The 16470-nt window shown below is 40.1% G+C and overlaps 3 protein-coding genes across 3 annotated transcripts; all 3 read right to left on the minus strand.

Annotated features, from left to right (window-relative positions):
• Positions 1-11218: 11218 nt before the first annotated feature.
• On the minus strand, positions 11219-11629 carry LOC138911693 (uncharacterized). The gene has a single exon (XM_070211078.1). It carries the CDS (start codon positions 11627-11629, stop codon positions 11219-11221), a length of 411 nt encoding a protein of 136 aa, XP_070067179.1.
• Positions 11630-13037: 1408 nt separating this feature from the next.
• On the minus strand, positions 13038-14601 carry LOC138911694 (uncharacterized). Its single transcript, XM_070211079.1, has 2 exons — positions 13513-14601; positions 13038-13421 (listed from the first exon to the last, which is right to left on the minus strand). The coding sequence occupies exons 1-2, from the start codon at positions 14599-14601 to the stop codon at positions 13038-13040; spliced, it is 1473 nt and encodes a 490-aa protein (XP_070067180.1).
• Positions 14602-14934: 333 nt separating this feature from the next.
• On the minus strand, positions 14935-16158 carry LOC138911695 (uncharacterized). Its single transcript, XM_070211080.1, has 3 exons — positions 16071-16158; positions 15582-15717; positions 14935-15535 (listed from the first exon to the last, which is right to left on the minus strand). The coding sequence occupies exons 1-3, from the start codon at positions 16156-16158 to the stop codon at positions 14935-14937; spliced, it is 825 nt and encodes a 274-aa protein (XP_070067181.1).
• Between the last annotated feature and the right edge of the window lie 312 nt (positions 16159-16470).

Raw genomic sequence — 16470 nt, forward strand, 5'->3', positions numbered from 1 at the left:
TATATATTCTTAATCAGCATCAACAGCCGAGTCGATATAGCCATGTCCGTCTGTCCGTCTGTCTGTTTCTATGCGAACTAGTCCCTCAGTTTTAAAGCTATCTTAATGAAACTTTGCAGAACTCCTGCACGCAGCACATATGTGAAAACCAGCTGGATCGTACCACTATATCATATAGCTGCCATAGGATCGATCGGTCGAAAATTAAGTTTTTGTATGAAAAAATATTTTGTTTATCAAGATATCTTGACCAAACTCGGCATTTACTATTTTCGCGGTACTTCTTAGATAGAGGCAAAGCACTATGAGCATTATGAAAAGGTTGGGTCTACAAGGCTATTAGATCTTTGGCGTGCTGAAGATAGCCCTTCTTTCTCGTTATTCGATGAATTTATGTTGATTGGTGATATTTTGATCGTTCGATGATATCCTCTATTATATCCATCATTAGGTCTTGATAAATACGAACCCATTGTACTAATAGCACTAAATTCTTTCCACATCATATCTTTAAGCGTTCTATGTTTGTTTATTATGGCTGCTATATGATAAAGTGGTCCGATCTTAATAGGATTTTGCATACATATGCGGAGCATAGCAAAACCAATAAATGCCGAGTTTGGTCAAAATATCTCGATAACCAAAAATGAGTTTCATAGTACAACATTTTGGACCGATCGTTCCTACGGCTACTGTATGATAAAGTGGTCCGATCTTAATAAGATTTTGCATATATATATACATATGGGGAGCATAGCAAAGCTAATATATGTCAAGTTTATAGGTTAAGCTGTAAAATCCAAATATTTTAAAAAGTATAAAAAGTCTGGTTCGTGTAAAGACTTGGTTAAATATTCCATAGCCAAGTCGAACTTCTTTCTTCTTAATTCTCAATGCTATGAGAATTATCTAATTCGTTGTAAAAGGCAATTCGCCCGAAATCCGAGACAGTTTTTTAATTTTGTAAACTTGAAGCGTAAATCTTCAAGTTTGCCATCTTATTTTTTTCTTGGTATGGATAAAGCTAGCAATGACACTTATTCTGCTAACCTCTTTGCTAATTTTTTCCAATCAACTTACTCTTCAGTCTGTCCTAATACTAATTCTTACCCTTATACTATTTCTTCCGCTAGTTCTATAGCTCCTCCCATTATTTCACACTCCTCTCTCCTATTAGCTATAAACTCTCTAAAATCTTCTTACTCTCCTGGGCCGGACAATATTCCTAGTTGTCTTCTCAAGGAGTGTAGTTCGACCCTTCTATATCCATTGCTAAAGCTTTTAAATCTATCCCTTGAAACTTCTGTCATCTCATTGGAAAGAATCTTATATCATTCCTCTTCACAAGAAAGGTGGGAAGTCTGATATACAAAATTACAGGGGCATTGCAAAACTGCTATTCCTAAATTATTTGAAAAAATAATCACTTCGAATTTGCAGCATTTCTGCAAATCAGTTGTTTCCCCTGTTCAACATGGATTCGTAATGAATCGGTCAACTACGACCAATCTGCTTGAGTTTACTTCCTTGGCAAATGATGCTTTCCTTTCGAAAATGCAAACTGATGTCATTTACACTGACTTCAGTAAGGCGTTTGACTCTGTGCACCATGACATTTTACTTTTTAAACTTGACCGAATAGGTTTCCCTCTGTCCCTTTTACTTTGGATTAATTCTTATTTAAAAGGTAGGACCCAAAGAGTAATACTGAGGTTGACTACCTCTAAAAGGGTTCACGTTACTTCTGGTGTTCCTCAAGGTAGTCATCTTGGACCTTTATTCTTACTCTTTTTATAAATGATCTTCCCTCTGTTATATCACATGCCCGTGTACTCATGTATGCGGACGATGTCAAACTTTTTCTATCATACACCAACCCCCTACATCATTCTCGTCTACAAGACGATTTGAACGTACTACACCTTATCTTGTCAGTAATACAATCGACAATATCCCTTTGCAACGTATACTAACAGTTAAGGATCTAGGCGTTATTTTTGATTCTAAACTCTGTTTCAATCTTCATATAGATACCATTGTTAATGAGGCAAAAGGTGTACTTGGATTCATTAAACGATGGTCTAAAGAATTTAACGATCCTTTTATAACAAAACTTCTGTACATCTCTCTTGTTCGCCCTATCCTTGCATACTGCTCTTGCATCTGGTCTCCACAGTATATCAACAGCCAGGATCTTATTGAATCTGTTCAGAAGCAATTTCTGCTTTTTGCCTTACGAGGTTTGAATTGGGACCCTAATCTTCGGTTGCCGTCCTACTCCAGCAGACTGCTTCTTCTCAACCTTCCGTCGTTAATCAACCGTAGGACAATTCTCGGTGTTGTCCTTCTACATAAGTTGATTATTGGCGACATAGATTCTCCTTTTCTGCTAGGGCGTCTTCAATTCTCTGTTCCGGCTAGACCAACCAGAAATTATCGCCCCTTATTACTATCTACGTGCACAACAGATTACGCTATGCACAATTCTTTTCGCGTGCTATGTAAAAATTATAATAGTTTGCATCACGTTTTCTCTACCGAACTGTCTCTACCCCTAATAAAATCGTTGATTTCAAGATACCTTCGGGAAGTCGCTGACCATTCCCAGCTATGAACAGGGGCATAGCTAGCCGGACAGGCTGAAAAATTTTCCCCCACCGTGTCGGTGATTTCCCATTACTTTTCTCTTTGTCCTATCCACTTAACACTCTTTATCTAACTTACATTGCTTTACTTTATTAACAATTTTCTTACTTTCTTTTTCCTATTTATTGTATTTTCTTTATTAATATAGAAATTAAGATTATTTTTAATTTCACTTGAGATCACTTTTTTCCTACTTATAACCTTCTGCTTAGATGTAGGCTCTAATAGCGTCACTGACAAAATTAACTGTGAAAAGGGGCACAGCTGGCCGGACTGGCAAATAAAACACCTCCATCGGTCGGTGATGCTATTTAGAAAATTGTAGCCTTTAACTAGGCTTTTCGCATATAATTCTATTGTACAATCTTTTGAATAATGAGGAAGACACTCGTTTTGTCGACCATTAATAAATAAATAAATAAATAATTCAAATATAATGTAAAATGAATTTAAAATTTTATGTTTTATATTTGCAAAGAATTAATAAAAAAAAATTAAATACAAAAAAAAATAAAAAGATATCGTGAATAGAAAAAAAATTTCGAATAAGAAAACTTCACTTTCGACCGATCGTTCATATGACAGATATATGAGGAGCATTAGAAAACTAATAAAAGCCGAGTTCAGTCAAGATATCATGATAAACCAAAATGTTGTTCAAACAAGAACCTAATTTTCGACCGATATTTCCTGTGGCAGCTATATGAAATAGTGCCCCTATCTAAATAGGATTTTGCATCTATATGAGAGGCTTAGTAAGTGGTCGGAACTTTAAAGGTCCTTGCATATTTATGGGAAGCATAGCAAAGCCAATAAATACTAATTTTGGTCAAAATATATCGATAAGCAAAAATTTTTTGATACGTCAACTCAATTTTGGACCGATCGTTCCTACGGCAACTGTATAATAAAGTGGTCCGATCTTAATAGGATTTTGCATATATATGAGGATCATAGTAAATTTAATAAATGTCAAGTTTGGTCAAGATATCGTGAAGAGCAAAAAAATGTTGAATAAAAAACTTAACTAAAACTCGTTCTTATGACAGCTATATGATATAGTTATGCGATCTTAATAGGAATTGGCATATATATGAGGAGCATAGTAAAACTAACAAATGCCAAGTTTGGTCATGATATCTTGATAAACAAAATTGTTTCTCGTACAACTTAATTTTGGACCGATCATTACCACGGCTACTGTATGATTAAGTGGTCCGATCTTAATACGATTTGGCATTTATATGTGAAGCATAGTAAAGCTAATAAACGTCAAGTTTAATAAAGATATGTTGATAAACAAAATTGTTTTTATTTTAAATTGCTTAATTTTCTATGGCAGCTATATGAAATAGTGAGCCGATCTAAATAGGATTTTGTATTTATATGAGAAGCATAGTTAAGCTAATAAATTCTAAGCTAATAATATATGTTCAGTAAAACAACTTATTTTTGACCGATCATTTCAATGGCAGCTGCATGATATATTTGTTAGATGCTTTAAGGATACGCATATATATGAGCAACACAGTAAACTAATAAATACCGAGCTTGGTCAAGATATCTTGATAAACAAAAATGTTTTTCGTACAACTTAATTTTGGACCGATCTTTCTTATGGCAAGTGTATGAAGTTTATAGGATTTTGCATATGGGGATCAATGTAAAACCAATAAATGCCTAGTTTGGTTACAATATATTTTGATAATCAAGAACGTATTTCATACAACTTAATTTTGGCACCGATTGTTTCAACGGCATCTGTATGATAAAGTGGTCCGATCTTAATAGGATTTGGCATATATATAAGGAGCATTAGAAAACTAATAAATGTCGAGTTTCGTTAAAAAGTCTTTATAAACACAAAATTTTTTTGTACAACTTAATTTTGAACCGATCGGTCTTATGGAAAATATATGACATAGTGGTCAGAGTTTTAGAGGTTTTTGCATATTTATGGGAAGCAAAGTAAAACCAATAAATGCCGCTTTTGGTCAAAATATCTTGATAAACAAAAATTGTTTGATACGACAACTTAATTTTGGCCCGATCGTTCCTACGGCTACTGTATGATTAAGTGGTCCGATCTTAATAGGATATTGCATTTATATTTATATACGTTAAGCTTTGGACGGCGGGCGACTGATTTTTGTCAGTGGACTTGGCCTCGAACTAAGAGGTGCTTAACAATTCTCCTTGGCGTGGCCGCGGATAATTCGCTGTTAGTCCGGAACGATGTTTCCCTTTCGACTCTAAGGGCTGCTGTTGGAGACGGAGAAGTTCTGGAGGTGCTTGCGGACGGAACAGCTAATTGATGCTTTGTTTCTTCCCCTTTGCCAGTTAGCATACAAAGCGGAAGCGAATGGGTAGGAAAACAAGGGTTCTGGCTTCTAGTAGTAGAGGTTGCTATGCTTGAAACAAATAAATACTGGAATGCCGATACAGGGAAATAATCTAGTTTATAATTCGATTGAGATTGCGGTAGATTTAAAAAATTGTGCTTATGTGTGTATGTACTATGTGGTTGCACAGATATATTCGTTTGCACTGTGCAAAAATAATAATGTTAAATATAGTGTCTATTCAAAATGCATATGGACGATTATATTCGGATTGAATATATGTATGTAAGTATGTATGTATGTACAATACGTGCTGGTGAACCTGGTGTATGTTTGTGTGTCGGACCAATAACATGAATTAACAATATTAATTAGGAAACAATATTGTGAAGCAATTTGTCGGATTAAATACGTAGTAACACGTAATTAATTATTTTTTTTTATATTTAGGAAAGTGCACTAGTGCGTACGTATGTACATACAAAAAATGTTAAAGTGGATTTCTTTTGTAGTTCGAAGTAACTTACATATCTTTGTTATGGAGGTGGAAAGGAGACCACAAGGAGAATGCTGAGCGCAACTAGGATCGTATTAGTGAGTGAGTCTCTCTCAGTGAGTGAGTCTGTCTCACTGGGTGACTCTCTCACACTGAGAGAGGCTCAGTCAATGCTGTTTTCAGACTAGCAATAAACTGGCATGAACAAAGACTATCTAAGCTTGCAGCCATACATCAAAATAAGTCTAAAAAACGAATTTCCAAATTTGTATAATGCTCTGTAATATATGTAGTAATTTTAAAGGAAAATGTAAATCTCTTTACTGAGAGGTGTTACCTTAATTTCACCTTCAACTTTTGACAACTCTTTTACAAACAAATGAGCATCATAGCGTGAAAAATTATTAAAAGTACGGGGATGAAGCAATTTTGAAGTTTATGTTACAAGCATTATAAGATGCCCTTTAAATTTACCAGTTAAGAGGCAATGATCCCGTACTCTATCTAAGTTTAAGATCATAGTACAAATGTGGCAATTCACAGCATTTTTAAATTTATGCTCATCTTCTAAGCTCACTTCGATTGGCTTTACAGTAGATAAACACTTGCTATAAATGTTACAAAATGTAATCTTACATTTTCTCCACCATATATTCCATTCCACATTCCTGTTGAAATGTTTAATTTTTTTAATTTCACTCGCTTTATCCGCTGTTGGAAGCTTCGACATTCTTTTCCACACTGCTCGCCCTGCATCCTGTCGTTATTCGAATAGTTTAAGCATACATTACAGAAATGTAAAATCCTCGTATGCGAAGTCAATTGATTGCTTGTAAGCCTGAAGGAGAAAATATGAATGATATTACAAAAGAAATGTATATGTTTTTTGCTTTCTTTACTTACCTTGATAGATTTTTAATCCATGCACAATGTGATATAACTAGAGGCTCTTAGCGGCTCATATTTATTGACGTTCATTTCCAAACGTACAATTTTTATGAGAGTCCAACCACTATCTCTTGGAATTCATCCATCTTTAAACTTATGATGTTTGAGTGGCTTACAAATATTTCTTCTAAGTCAGAAGACTTCGAAGCTACACACATTTCAGTTTGATCGGATTTATTTTATTTATTATTTATTTTCAAATATTCAGTTCAAAGTAGATTTTATATGAGGTGTGCATCTCTAAAACGTTTTTCATTATTGGAAGTAATGAACTTCCTGCTTCCAACGTAAACTCTTCTGGGAACATAACGTTATCCGAAACATTCCAACATGAATAAGTGTCAATCCGCTTTTGGAATCCGGATGTCCAAAAGTTGAACATAGCCATCAAACGGTGTGTTTGTGCTCGATTATGAGCCACCGTTATTCCACAAACCTCACAGAAGCGTTGTGCATTTTGATTATTGTTTGCTGATTCCAAATATTCCAGTCACAAATACTGGCTTTGAACCATTGACGTTAATCAAAATTGGAAAGTACATTTTAAAGTACGAACATCCCATGGGAAGCCTGGAATCTTTTCGTACAACAGCGAAAGCAAATCATTGCCGGCCCTTTTGCTGATGTCATTAGCGGACAGCCACTGGGTAAAGCGATTATTAAACTCGGTTGAACTGGAATGTTCTGTAGATAGCAAATCATTGCTATCCGAAAATAATGAATTAGTCACAAATTGCATTTCTATATCAATTTCATACATATTTTACGTGGTTTTTCCTTTATATTGCAAATTCACTACTTTCCCAATTATTTACTAATTTATAATTTTTAAAATTTAGTTGTATGTCTCACGCAAATATTGAAAATTATTCTGAAGGGGAATAGCTTAGTTATTAATAAATACTTAATAATTACTTACCTCTCTAAAGAATTTCAATTTTTACTTTAACCACATCAGTAGGAAACAACAACAAAAACATCATAGCATCCGAAGGCTGCGTTATTTTTACTCTCTGTCTCTCTTTCTCTCTCACTCTCTCTTTTAACGAGTAGCACTCTCTGAGCACAATTATGAAACAAAAACAACACACTATTCTCTCATTGTACACGTATTTCTATCGCAAAGGTCACACTGCAACGCTTGTGTGCGAGTGTCTTGCGATAAAAATATGTCCAAATCGTTTTCTGCTCACATACGAGCTCATTTGCGAGCATTCTGCGAGACTCTCGCTAAAGGCTCGCGTGTTGGTCCAGTGGGATTTTAGCACAAATATAATGAGAGTCACTACTAGCTATCAAAGTAGGCAAAAATCCTGCGCAGGAGATGAAAAAGTAGGTCTTGCATAAGCTAATATATAAGAAAATTTTTCCTTATCATATTAATATGCGACCCACTGTCAATAAGATATCTGTAGCGTCCGTTATTACATGTAATTTCTATGTTTATTTTCTATTTCTAAATCTGCGCTTTGGCAATTTGCATACTTATCTTTTAACGCTTATAGTCATTATGTCATGCTGTAAGAAGCCATGCACATTTAAGCAGGCTGATGATTCTGCACTTCCGCGATTTGATAATTGCTGACTCTGTGAGAATATGATTTAAATGTGCGAGTCTCTATGGGCGTGATTGCGACAAAATAACTGCAATTGTCAGGAAGAGTTTCGGAACTTGCGTTGGTCGTGCCCAGAATGTATCGGCAAGCAAATTGATTTCTCTAGAATGTATAATTCTGTGAGAAATCAGTTCTTGAAGCTTAATACCGTAACTAGCAACTCTCGACTAATTTTTACTCGAGTTATGAGTTGATTAGCCAATAAAAATTCCATCCAATCGCCGATTAGTGCCTCAATTCCTGCGTTTGCCCTCTCCCTTTGTGCATACACCTACGCCCTTTTTGTCAATGCCTATCAACTTGGATTTATCTGCAATAGGTAACCCTGTTGTATGCCTTGTAATATTCCCATTAGTCCCCGTTCCTGAACATGACGCAGTTAGCCACAATGCCTCAGCCCCGTCAGCTCCTGCACTCAAAGGAAGACTTTCTCCCAGTCTTGCCCAGATTGTTAAAAACAATCATGTCGCTTTGGCTTCACCAAATCCGGTTTTACCTGAATCCCCATCAGATCCTACCTTAACTGTTGTTGCCCCTCGAAACTATTTTTATCTTCTGACCAAATCTTTTTTCATTTTCAGATTGTCAGAGGTGTCAGTTTCAAACTTAAAAATCTTTTCATGGCCAGCACTTATTTCGATTCGGATATAGTCGTATTTTTAGAAATATGGGTAAATTTAACCATATCTGATTTTAGGGTCTTCTGAATAATTATATTTTGCATATAAATGAGCGCCCGACTCAAGGTGTTGGGGTATCAATTGCTGTAAAGCCACTCTCCAGTCTGAACTCTTCTGTTTTAGTACGCCTACTGACGCAGAGATTGTCTTAGTTAGGATGTCTTTTCCTACACGGAATATCTATAGTACATGCTCTTATGTCCCTCCTTCTTCTGATATTCAAGTTTATATTTTATTTATATTCAAGTTTTTATTTCCTGGTCATTATGCGCTACCGAAAATGTTCTAGTTCCCTCAGCACAGGACGATTTTATCAACTGCATGCTTGACCTTTCGTTGTTTCAAATAAATTCAATTTCCTTGACCTTGTATTTGTCAACAACTACCTTATTTCTAACGTGTCTAGGTCCCCTCCTTTATCTTTTCCTGAGGATGTATATCATCTTACTTTAGAGGTTACAATATTCTCATTTCGTTCTCAGCAGCCAATAAGCCCCGTTTAGATATGTGTATTCCCAACAAACGTGTTGCAAAAGGCAATTTACCCAAAATCCCTTGTTTATGCATTGCTAAAGCTTTTTAATTTAACCCTTAAATATTCTGTCTCAATATCCTATCCTTCCATATCTTTGTAAATAATCTTAAATCATTCCTCTGCACAAGAAATATACAAAATTACATGGGCATTTCAAAAGTGTCCGCTATCCCTAAATTATTTGAAAAATAATCATTTTGAATTTGCAGCATTTATGCAAATCAGTTATTTCCCCTGGTTAACATGGATTCGTAAAGAATCGGTCAATTACTACCAATCTGCTTGAGTTTACTTCCTTGGTAAATGATACTTTCCTTACCAAAATACAAACTGATGTCATTTACACTGACTTTGTGTACCAGGACATTTTAATTTTAAAAACTTGACCGATTAGGTTTCCGGGACAATATGAAACTTATTCTATTATATACTAATCCCCTACATGCAAGACGATTTGAGCGCTGTGCAACATTGGAGTTCAGCGAAACAATTGAATCTGAATTGTTCAAAGTGTATGTTTATTTAATCATTACATTTAATCGCGCTTCTCTTTATCTTGTCAGTTATACTATCGAAAATACTCCATTGCAAAGTATAGTAACATATATCTAATCTATGCATTCATTTTGATTGTAAACTCTGCTCCAATCTTCACATAGATATCATCGTTAATGAGGGAACCGGTGTAGTTGAATTCATTAAATGGTTTAAAGAGTTTGACGAGCCTTTTATAAGGAAACTTCTGTTCATCTCTCTTATTCGCCCTATCCTTGAATACTGCTATTGCATCTGGCATCCACAGTATAGCCAGAGCCAGGATCGTATTAAACCTGTTCGGAAGCAATTTCTGCGTTTTGCCTGACGAGGTTTACATTGGGACCCTTAACTTCGGCTTCCATCCTACTCTACCAGGCTTCTTCTTCTTGTCTTTCTACATAAGTTGATTGTTGGAGATTCTCCTTTTCTGCTAGGGCGTCTTCAATTCTCTGTTGCGAATTTATCGCCCTTTGTTCCTATCTACGTGACCAATAGTCCACTCTATGCAGAATCCTTATTGCGTTCAATGCAAAAATTAAAATAGTTTGCATTAAGTTTTCTCTATCGAACTTCGTCTACCCCTAATTAAATCGTTGCTATCAGGATACATTTGGGAAGGCACTGAACATTCCCGGCTAAATGCCCCCTTTTTAATTTTAGCTAGTGAACAACATTTATTCTAATAACACCCATATTCTGAGCTTAAGGCTCTAATAGCGTCTCTGACAAAATTATCTGTGAAGAGGGGCACAGATGGCCGGAATGGCGAATAAAACACCTCCATCGGTTGGGGATGCCATTAGTAAATTGTGTTCTCTAACTAGGTTTTTAGTAATTAATTTCCATTATGTATGTATTGAATAATGAGGAAGACACTCGTTTTGTCGACTATTTTTATAAATTATTTATTTATATAAATAAATAAATACATAAATAAATACTATGCAATGTAGCATATGCAGTAGTTCTGTTGTTGTGAACATATCACTATATATATAAAATCTTAATAAAAATATTCTTTAAAATATATAAAAACACAACCACAAAAAAAAATGGTATTATTAAAGGGCAACAAAAATAATATATAATTGTCGCGTGCCAAACGAAGGTGCAGTTGCAATTTGAACACTGCACGGCTTACGCCTGGCCACCGGTCATGTTACTCTGATGTTAATAGAGACAGCGTAATCCAAAACGTGCTAATGCAAGTGTTTTATTCGCAGTCTTTCCTCCAACGGCATTCGAGCTCACGACAATCGATAACTGAATTCGTCCCGCAACATCTTCGCCCCCGTGAAGGCCCTGCTTCACTCACATCCAGTATGGCTACTTTAGCCACGGGGCGAGTCATCAGTCGCAGTTGATTGTTGTCTGCCAAGCGGACGCTGGCGCGTCGAGGCACTCCATCCAGGGTAGATCTACTCCACTATGCCCCTTAGCCACTCTCTGCGTTGCACGGCCGGGTCGCATATAAACACAGCATCACCATGGCGTATCGGCTCAACGCGTTTCACGCGTTGCACAAATGTAGGCAGGTACTCTAAGACCCACCGCTTCCAAAAACGGTTTCGTAACAGCTGCGCCATGCGCCACAGCTTCCTCGTGACGCATCTCTCGTTCGGCTGCTGGTGGATATCGGGCGTGTCAGGCAGATTGGCCACTCCATTGAGTAGATCGTTCGGTGTTAGGGGGGCTTCATGGTCCACAGATACCGGCAAGTGGGTAAGCGGGCGAGTATTTACGACGTTCTCGGCTTCAATCAGTACGTGTAGCTTTGGTGCCACTTCCTTTACTGTGTGGCGAAGCACTCTCTTGACACACTGCACCATCCTATCCCAGGCTCCCCTTTGTTGTCAGACACGTAAGCAATGCGACCCATCTCTTTTCCTTTCGACGTCCGATCATCACAAGGAGTGGTCCAAAATAGTCCAGACCCGTAAACTTTTATGGCCATCCATTGGCCTGCAGTCTATCCTCTGGCAAAGGGCCCATTATAGGTGGCGCTGGCTGTGCTCTATGTAGCTTGCATACACTTCATCCAGATATTACTGTACGAAACAGTCGACGCAGGTTTGTTATCCAAAATCTGGTGCTGATGTCGCCTATCGTTGCATCCACGTTTTGATGCTTCATTTTCACATGGTAGTGATATACAATCAGTTCCTTCAGTGCGTGACGGTATGACAAGATTATTGGCCTGCTCGCACTATGCGGTATACACAGTTCGGGATCAATTCTGCCATACGCACGCAAGACTCCATTGTCATCCCAGTAGGGCGCCAGCCCTTTTATGTCGCTTCGATGACCGACTGATCCTTCATTGTATGAGGCTCGAACCTCGTCAGGGGTCGCTTCGCATTGTGCTCGCCGTATCAGCGAGGTCTCAGCGTTCTCACACTCCGTCGCGGTCAGGCCGAATTTTTTAAGCTCAGTCCTCTGTGCACGGCTCCAGCGCGTGATCCTTAAAACCCAAGCCGTCGTCCTCACCAGCCGACTGTAGCTAGAGAATCTCTGAAATGAAGTGAAAAATTTATTTGCTACATCTTCTTCATCTTCGTAGGGTGAAGCTGCCGCAAAAATGTTGGCCCGTCTAACCATCGTGACCGTTGGCTGAGGTCTATGTGGCAATGCTTCCTCGTGACGCATCTCTCGTTCGGTTGCTCGTGGATAGCGGGCGTGTCAGGCAGATTGGCCACTCCATTGAGTAGATCGTTCGGTGTTAAGGGGGCTTCATGGACCACAGATACCGGCAAGTGGGTAAGCGGGCGAGTATTTTTGACGTTCTCGGCCTCAATCAGTGCGTGTAGCTTTGGTGCCATGTTGGCACCGAGACTCGTGCCGGGGCGCGTATTCGAAGGGACTTCTAGCGTCGAAAGAAACAACTCGATTAAATGCGATTCGTACGAGGCGGTACGATATAACATAATATAAATATAAGATAATATAATATATAATAACAACCTATATTTTACATGATTATGAGACTTACATTCGTGCTCCGCACGCGCTTCTGTTCTCTTTCACTTCTGCTCAGCTGCAAGCACAAAACGAAAATGAACATCGACAAAAATGCAGCTTTTGCAGCTGCGTGCGATCGACTTATCATGTTAAAACTTATTCTAACGGTGCGCTTCCAGTGTAAGCAGCGAGGGCTGCTTACAGAAAAAATGCGAGACTCAGTAGGACTTAGTCAACATCTATTTTCACTTCGCCCCGTAACATTCCCCACCCCGTAATTCACGAACGTCCGTGCAGTGTGTTACCAACTTTAATGTCAAGCTTAGCTAGCTTGACGGCGGGGCGAGTAATAATTCCATCGGCGGTTCGCACCACGGCACTTCGGACCTGGCCATCCTTTGAACGGTGCACGGCTACGACCACTCCTCTTGTCCAACAGTTTCGCTTGGCACCGTCATCCACTATTATGACGATGTCGTCGACTGATATTGGATTCGAGTGGCGGTTGAAACCACTTAGTACGTCTGGTGAGTGTAGGCAGATACTCGCGCAGCCATCTCTTCCAAAATTGGTCAGCCAATTGACTGTCGACTCGAGACCCTCGTGCCAAGCTAGCTCCGCCTTGCTCCCGTAATCCTCTCTCACGCAATCCGCTTGAATGACCTATAAGAAAATGATTTGGAGTCAGGGCTTCGGACTCAGATGTCTGCAAGGGAACATAAGTGAGTGGCCTTGAGTTGAGCACGCTTTCTACGTCAGCCAATGCTGCTCGTAGCACCTCCTCTCGTAACCCAGAGGGCGGCAGAATTTCCGACAGTATTGACTTTGTAGAGCGCACCATTCGCTCCCACGATCCTCCCACGTGGGGTGATCCTGGCGGGATAAAGGTAAACTCGAGTTCTGGGTACTGTCGCTCGATCAGAGCCGGCGATATACGTTCAATTTCATCTTTTAATACTCTGCTAGCCCCTCTGAAATTTGTGCCATTGTCCGACAGCATGCGGCGGGGGCAACCGCGTCTGGCCATGAACGACTTCAGAACACATAAGTATAAGTCAGTTGAGAGCGACGTGGCTATATCTAGGTGAACGGCGCGCATCGTGAGGCATGTAAATAGCACGCCCCAGCGCTTCTCGCGACGGCGTCCAACGACAATGTCGTAGGGGCCGAGGTAATCCACTCCAGTATATGTGAACGGTAGAGAATAGGGCGATAATCGTTCGATTGGCAGGTCGCCCATCCCTGGCGGTTTTGGGCGGGCGCGTCGTATGCGGCACGCTGGGCAGGTATTGGAAACTTCTCTCACCAAAGCTCGTAAGCCACAAGCCCAGTACCGCTGCCGCAGTTCATTTACGACGATTTCGTTGTGTAGGTGATGATATCTGCGGTGATAAAACTCAACCAGCAGATACGTCAATTGAAGTCGTCTTGGCAGAATTATCGGGCGTTTTACGCAGACTTCGACTCCTTCTATATTGTCTATCCGTCCTTTAATACGTAGAATGCCCGAGTCATCCACATAAGGGGAGCACTTAAACAGCAAACTTTTGCGATCGGTTAAGCGGCGCCCCGACCTTAAGCAGGTGATCTCACTATAAAACTTCTCTTCTTGACAAGTCCGGATAAAAATCACATCCATTTCATTGCTTCTTTTAAGGAGCAGCGTCTTCTGCAGATCCAGTCCTCCGTCCAATCTGACCTTCTTAGTAATATTCCGTAGGAAATCCAGTACGCATAGCTGTACGGCTCTCAATTTTTCTAGCTTGCTGAAACGCTGCAGATCCGGCAGAATACATATCCAGGACGACGTGTGATTGGGTTGTTCTTCAGCATGGTACAACATGTTTAATGCAGGGCCTATTTCCGATTGTGGCTACTGCGATTCTTCTAGATACAAAAATGGTGGTCCATTGAACCACCTGGTTGAGCCATGAATTTCAGGCGTTTTAGTCCATTTCGTACCATCGTCTGCCACGTTTTGAGCCGATGGTACCCATCGCCAGCTGTCCACATCTGATTCTTCTAAAATCTCTCCTATCCGAAGCGCTACGAATTGCTGGAACTTTCGAGCTTCGGAATGGATCCAGTAGAGCACATCCTTTGAATCTGTCCAGAATGTTCGTCTATGTATGCGTACCGACATTTCCTTTTAGATACATTTGGCCAGTCTCAGACCTTAGACCGCGGCCATCAGTTCCATTTGAGGTATGGACGCGGGCCTTAGGGGTGATACTCTCGTTCTCGAGGTGACCAAACTGCAATGTACTTGGCTATCAAGTTCAGCCCGCAAAAATACAACTGCGGCGTAAGCATTCATACTGGCGTCAACGAATGTATGCATCTGTTCAGCCTGGGTTCGGCTCACCCACTTCATGCACCGTGGAATGCGGACGGTATTTAAATTTGAAACTAGATCAAGCCAGTGTTGCCAATCGGCTTCGTCTTCTTTGGTGAGGTCGTCATCCCATCCGAAATTGGATCGCCATATGTTCTGAATGATGATCCTAGCGCGTATATTATTAAGGAATCCTAGCAGCCCGAGCGGGTCGAAAATAGACATGATCACACTCAGAACACGTATTTGAGCTGGGCGCTCCTTAGATGCCTTCGCAAGCAAGTTCAGCGTCACCACCAACGTCAACAGATCTTGTCCAGGTAGCCACCACAGGCCTAAGACCTTCTCTTCCGCTTCATCCTGAGCGCTGATACGCTTGTCCAACTCCTCACAGTCGTCTTCCAGCACCTGTATAACTTGCTTCGAATTTGATTTCCAGCATCTTGAAGCCGCCACTAGCATGAATCCTTTTTAAAGTCTCAGCTAACTGTATCATTTCAGCTCCAGTATCCACCGACTGCAGCCAGTCGTCGACAAATGTGTCTTTGCAAATCGCCTTTACGGCATCCGGATGCTCCGCTACAAACCGCTCGGTATTGCGATTCTTGACGTAATTTGCTAGAGCTGGCGAGCAGGATGTTCCAAACGTCATGACTTGCATAACGTATGTTTCGGGGAAGCGTGACGAATCTCCATCAGAGAAACTTCTGTGCCGGTTGGTCTTCTAGGCGCACCTTGACTTGATGAAACATTTCCCTTATGTCGCCGGAAACTGCGATAGGACGCTCTCGGAAGCGTATTAGTACCCCCATCAAATATGCTAGTGTATCTGGACCTTGCAACAAACAATCGTTCAGCGACATGCCACTAACTTTGGCAGCAGCATCCCAGACCAGGCGTTTTTTTTTTTTTCTTGTTCGGATTGGTGACTGTAAAGATAGGAAGAAACCACGATGTAGTGTTAGCTACTAACTCACTATCCTTCAACCGGCGGATATATCCCTTCTGTTTGTAATCGTGCATCGTGTTCATCATGAACTCTTTCAGTGGTGGGTCTTTTGACATCTTTGCCTCTAAACATTTCAGGCGCTTAACAGCCATCTGATAAGAGTCTGGCAGGTGCATGCGATCGAACCTGCATAACAGCCGGTCTGCCAGCGCTTTTCGTCTTCCAGATAGGTTGTTGTTGCATAATCTCCTCCATAATCTGCATTGAGAGTTCGTCCTCTTTGGATCTCAGCGGATGTGACGAAACGCTCACATCTAGTGACTCAATTGAAAAATAGTTCTTCAGAGTTTCATCCATCCCACGCGCCGCACTGCACTGGCAAATATGTAGCAGCCGAGGCGTGGTGCTGTCTCCCACAATGGGGCGGC

Source organism: Drosophila virilis, unplaced genomic scaffold (assembly GCF_030788295.1).
Source record: "Drosophila virilis strain 15010-1051.87 unplaced genomic scaffold, Dvir_AGI_RSII-ME tig00002033, whole genome shotgun sequence".
Lineage (NCBI taxonomy): Eukaryota > Metazoa > Arthropoda > Insecta > Diptera > Drosophilidae > Drosophila > Drosophila virilis.

Excerpts from the sequence above, each read along its gene's own strand:
- LOC138911693 (XM_070211078.1), bottom strand. The coding sequence starts at position 11,629 with ATGGTGCAGTGTGTCAAGAGAGTGCTTCGCCACACAGTAAAGGAAGTG.
- LOC138911694 (XM_070211079.1), bottom strand. The coding sequence starts at position 14,601 with ATGTTGTACCATGCTGAAGAACAACCCAATCACACGTCGTCCTGGATA. Across the intron at positions 13,422-13,512 it reads TACGAGCAGCATTGGCTGAC|GTCATTCAAGCGGATTGCGT; the intron begins GTAGAAAGCGTG and ends ATTTTCTTATAG.
- LOC138911695 (XM_070211080.1), bottom strand. The coding sequence starts at position 16,158 with ATGTCAAAAGACCCACCACTGAAAGAGTTCATGATGAACACGATGCAC. Across the intron at positions 15,718-16,070 it reads TATCCGCCGGTTGAAGGATA|CTCTAGCAAATTACGTCAAG; the intron begins GTGAGTTAGTAG and ends CCTGCTCGCCAG. Across the intron at positions 15,536-15,581 it reads ACTGGAGCTGAAATGATACA|ATGCTGGAAATCAAATTCGA; the intron begins GTTAGCTGAGAC and ends GGCGGCTTCAAG.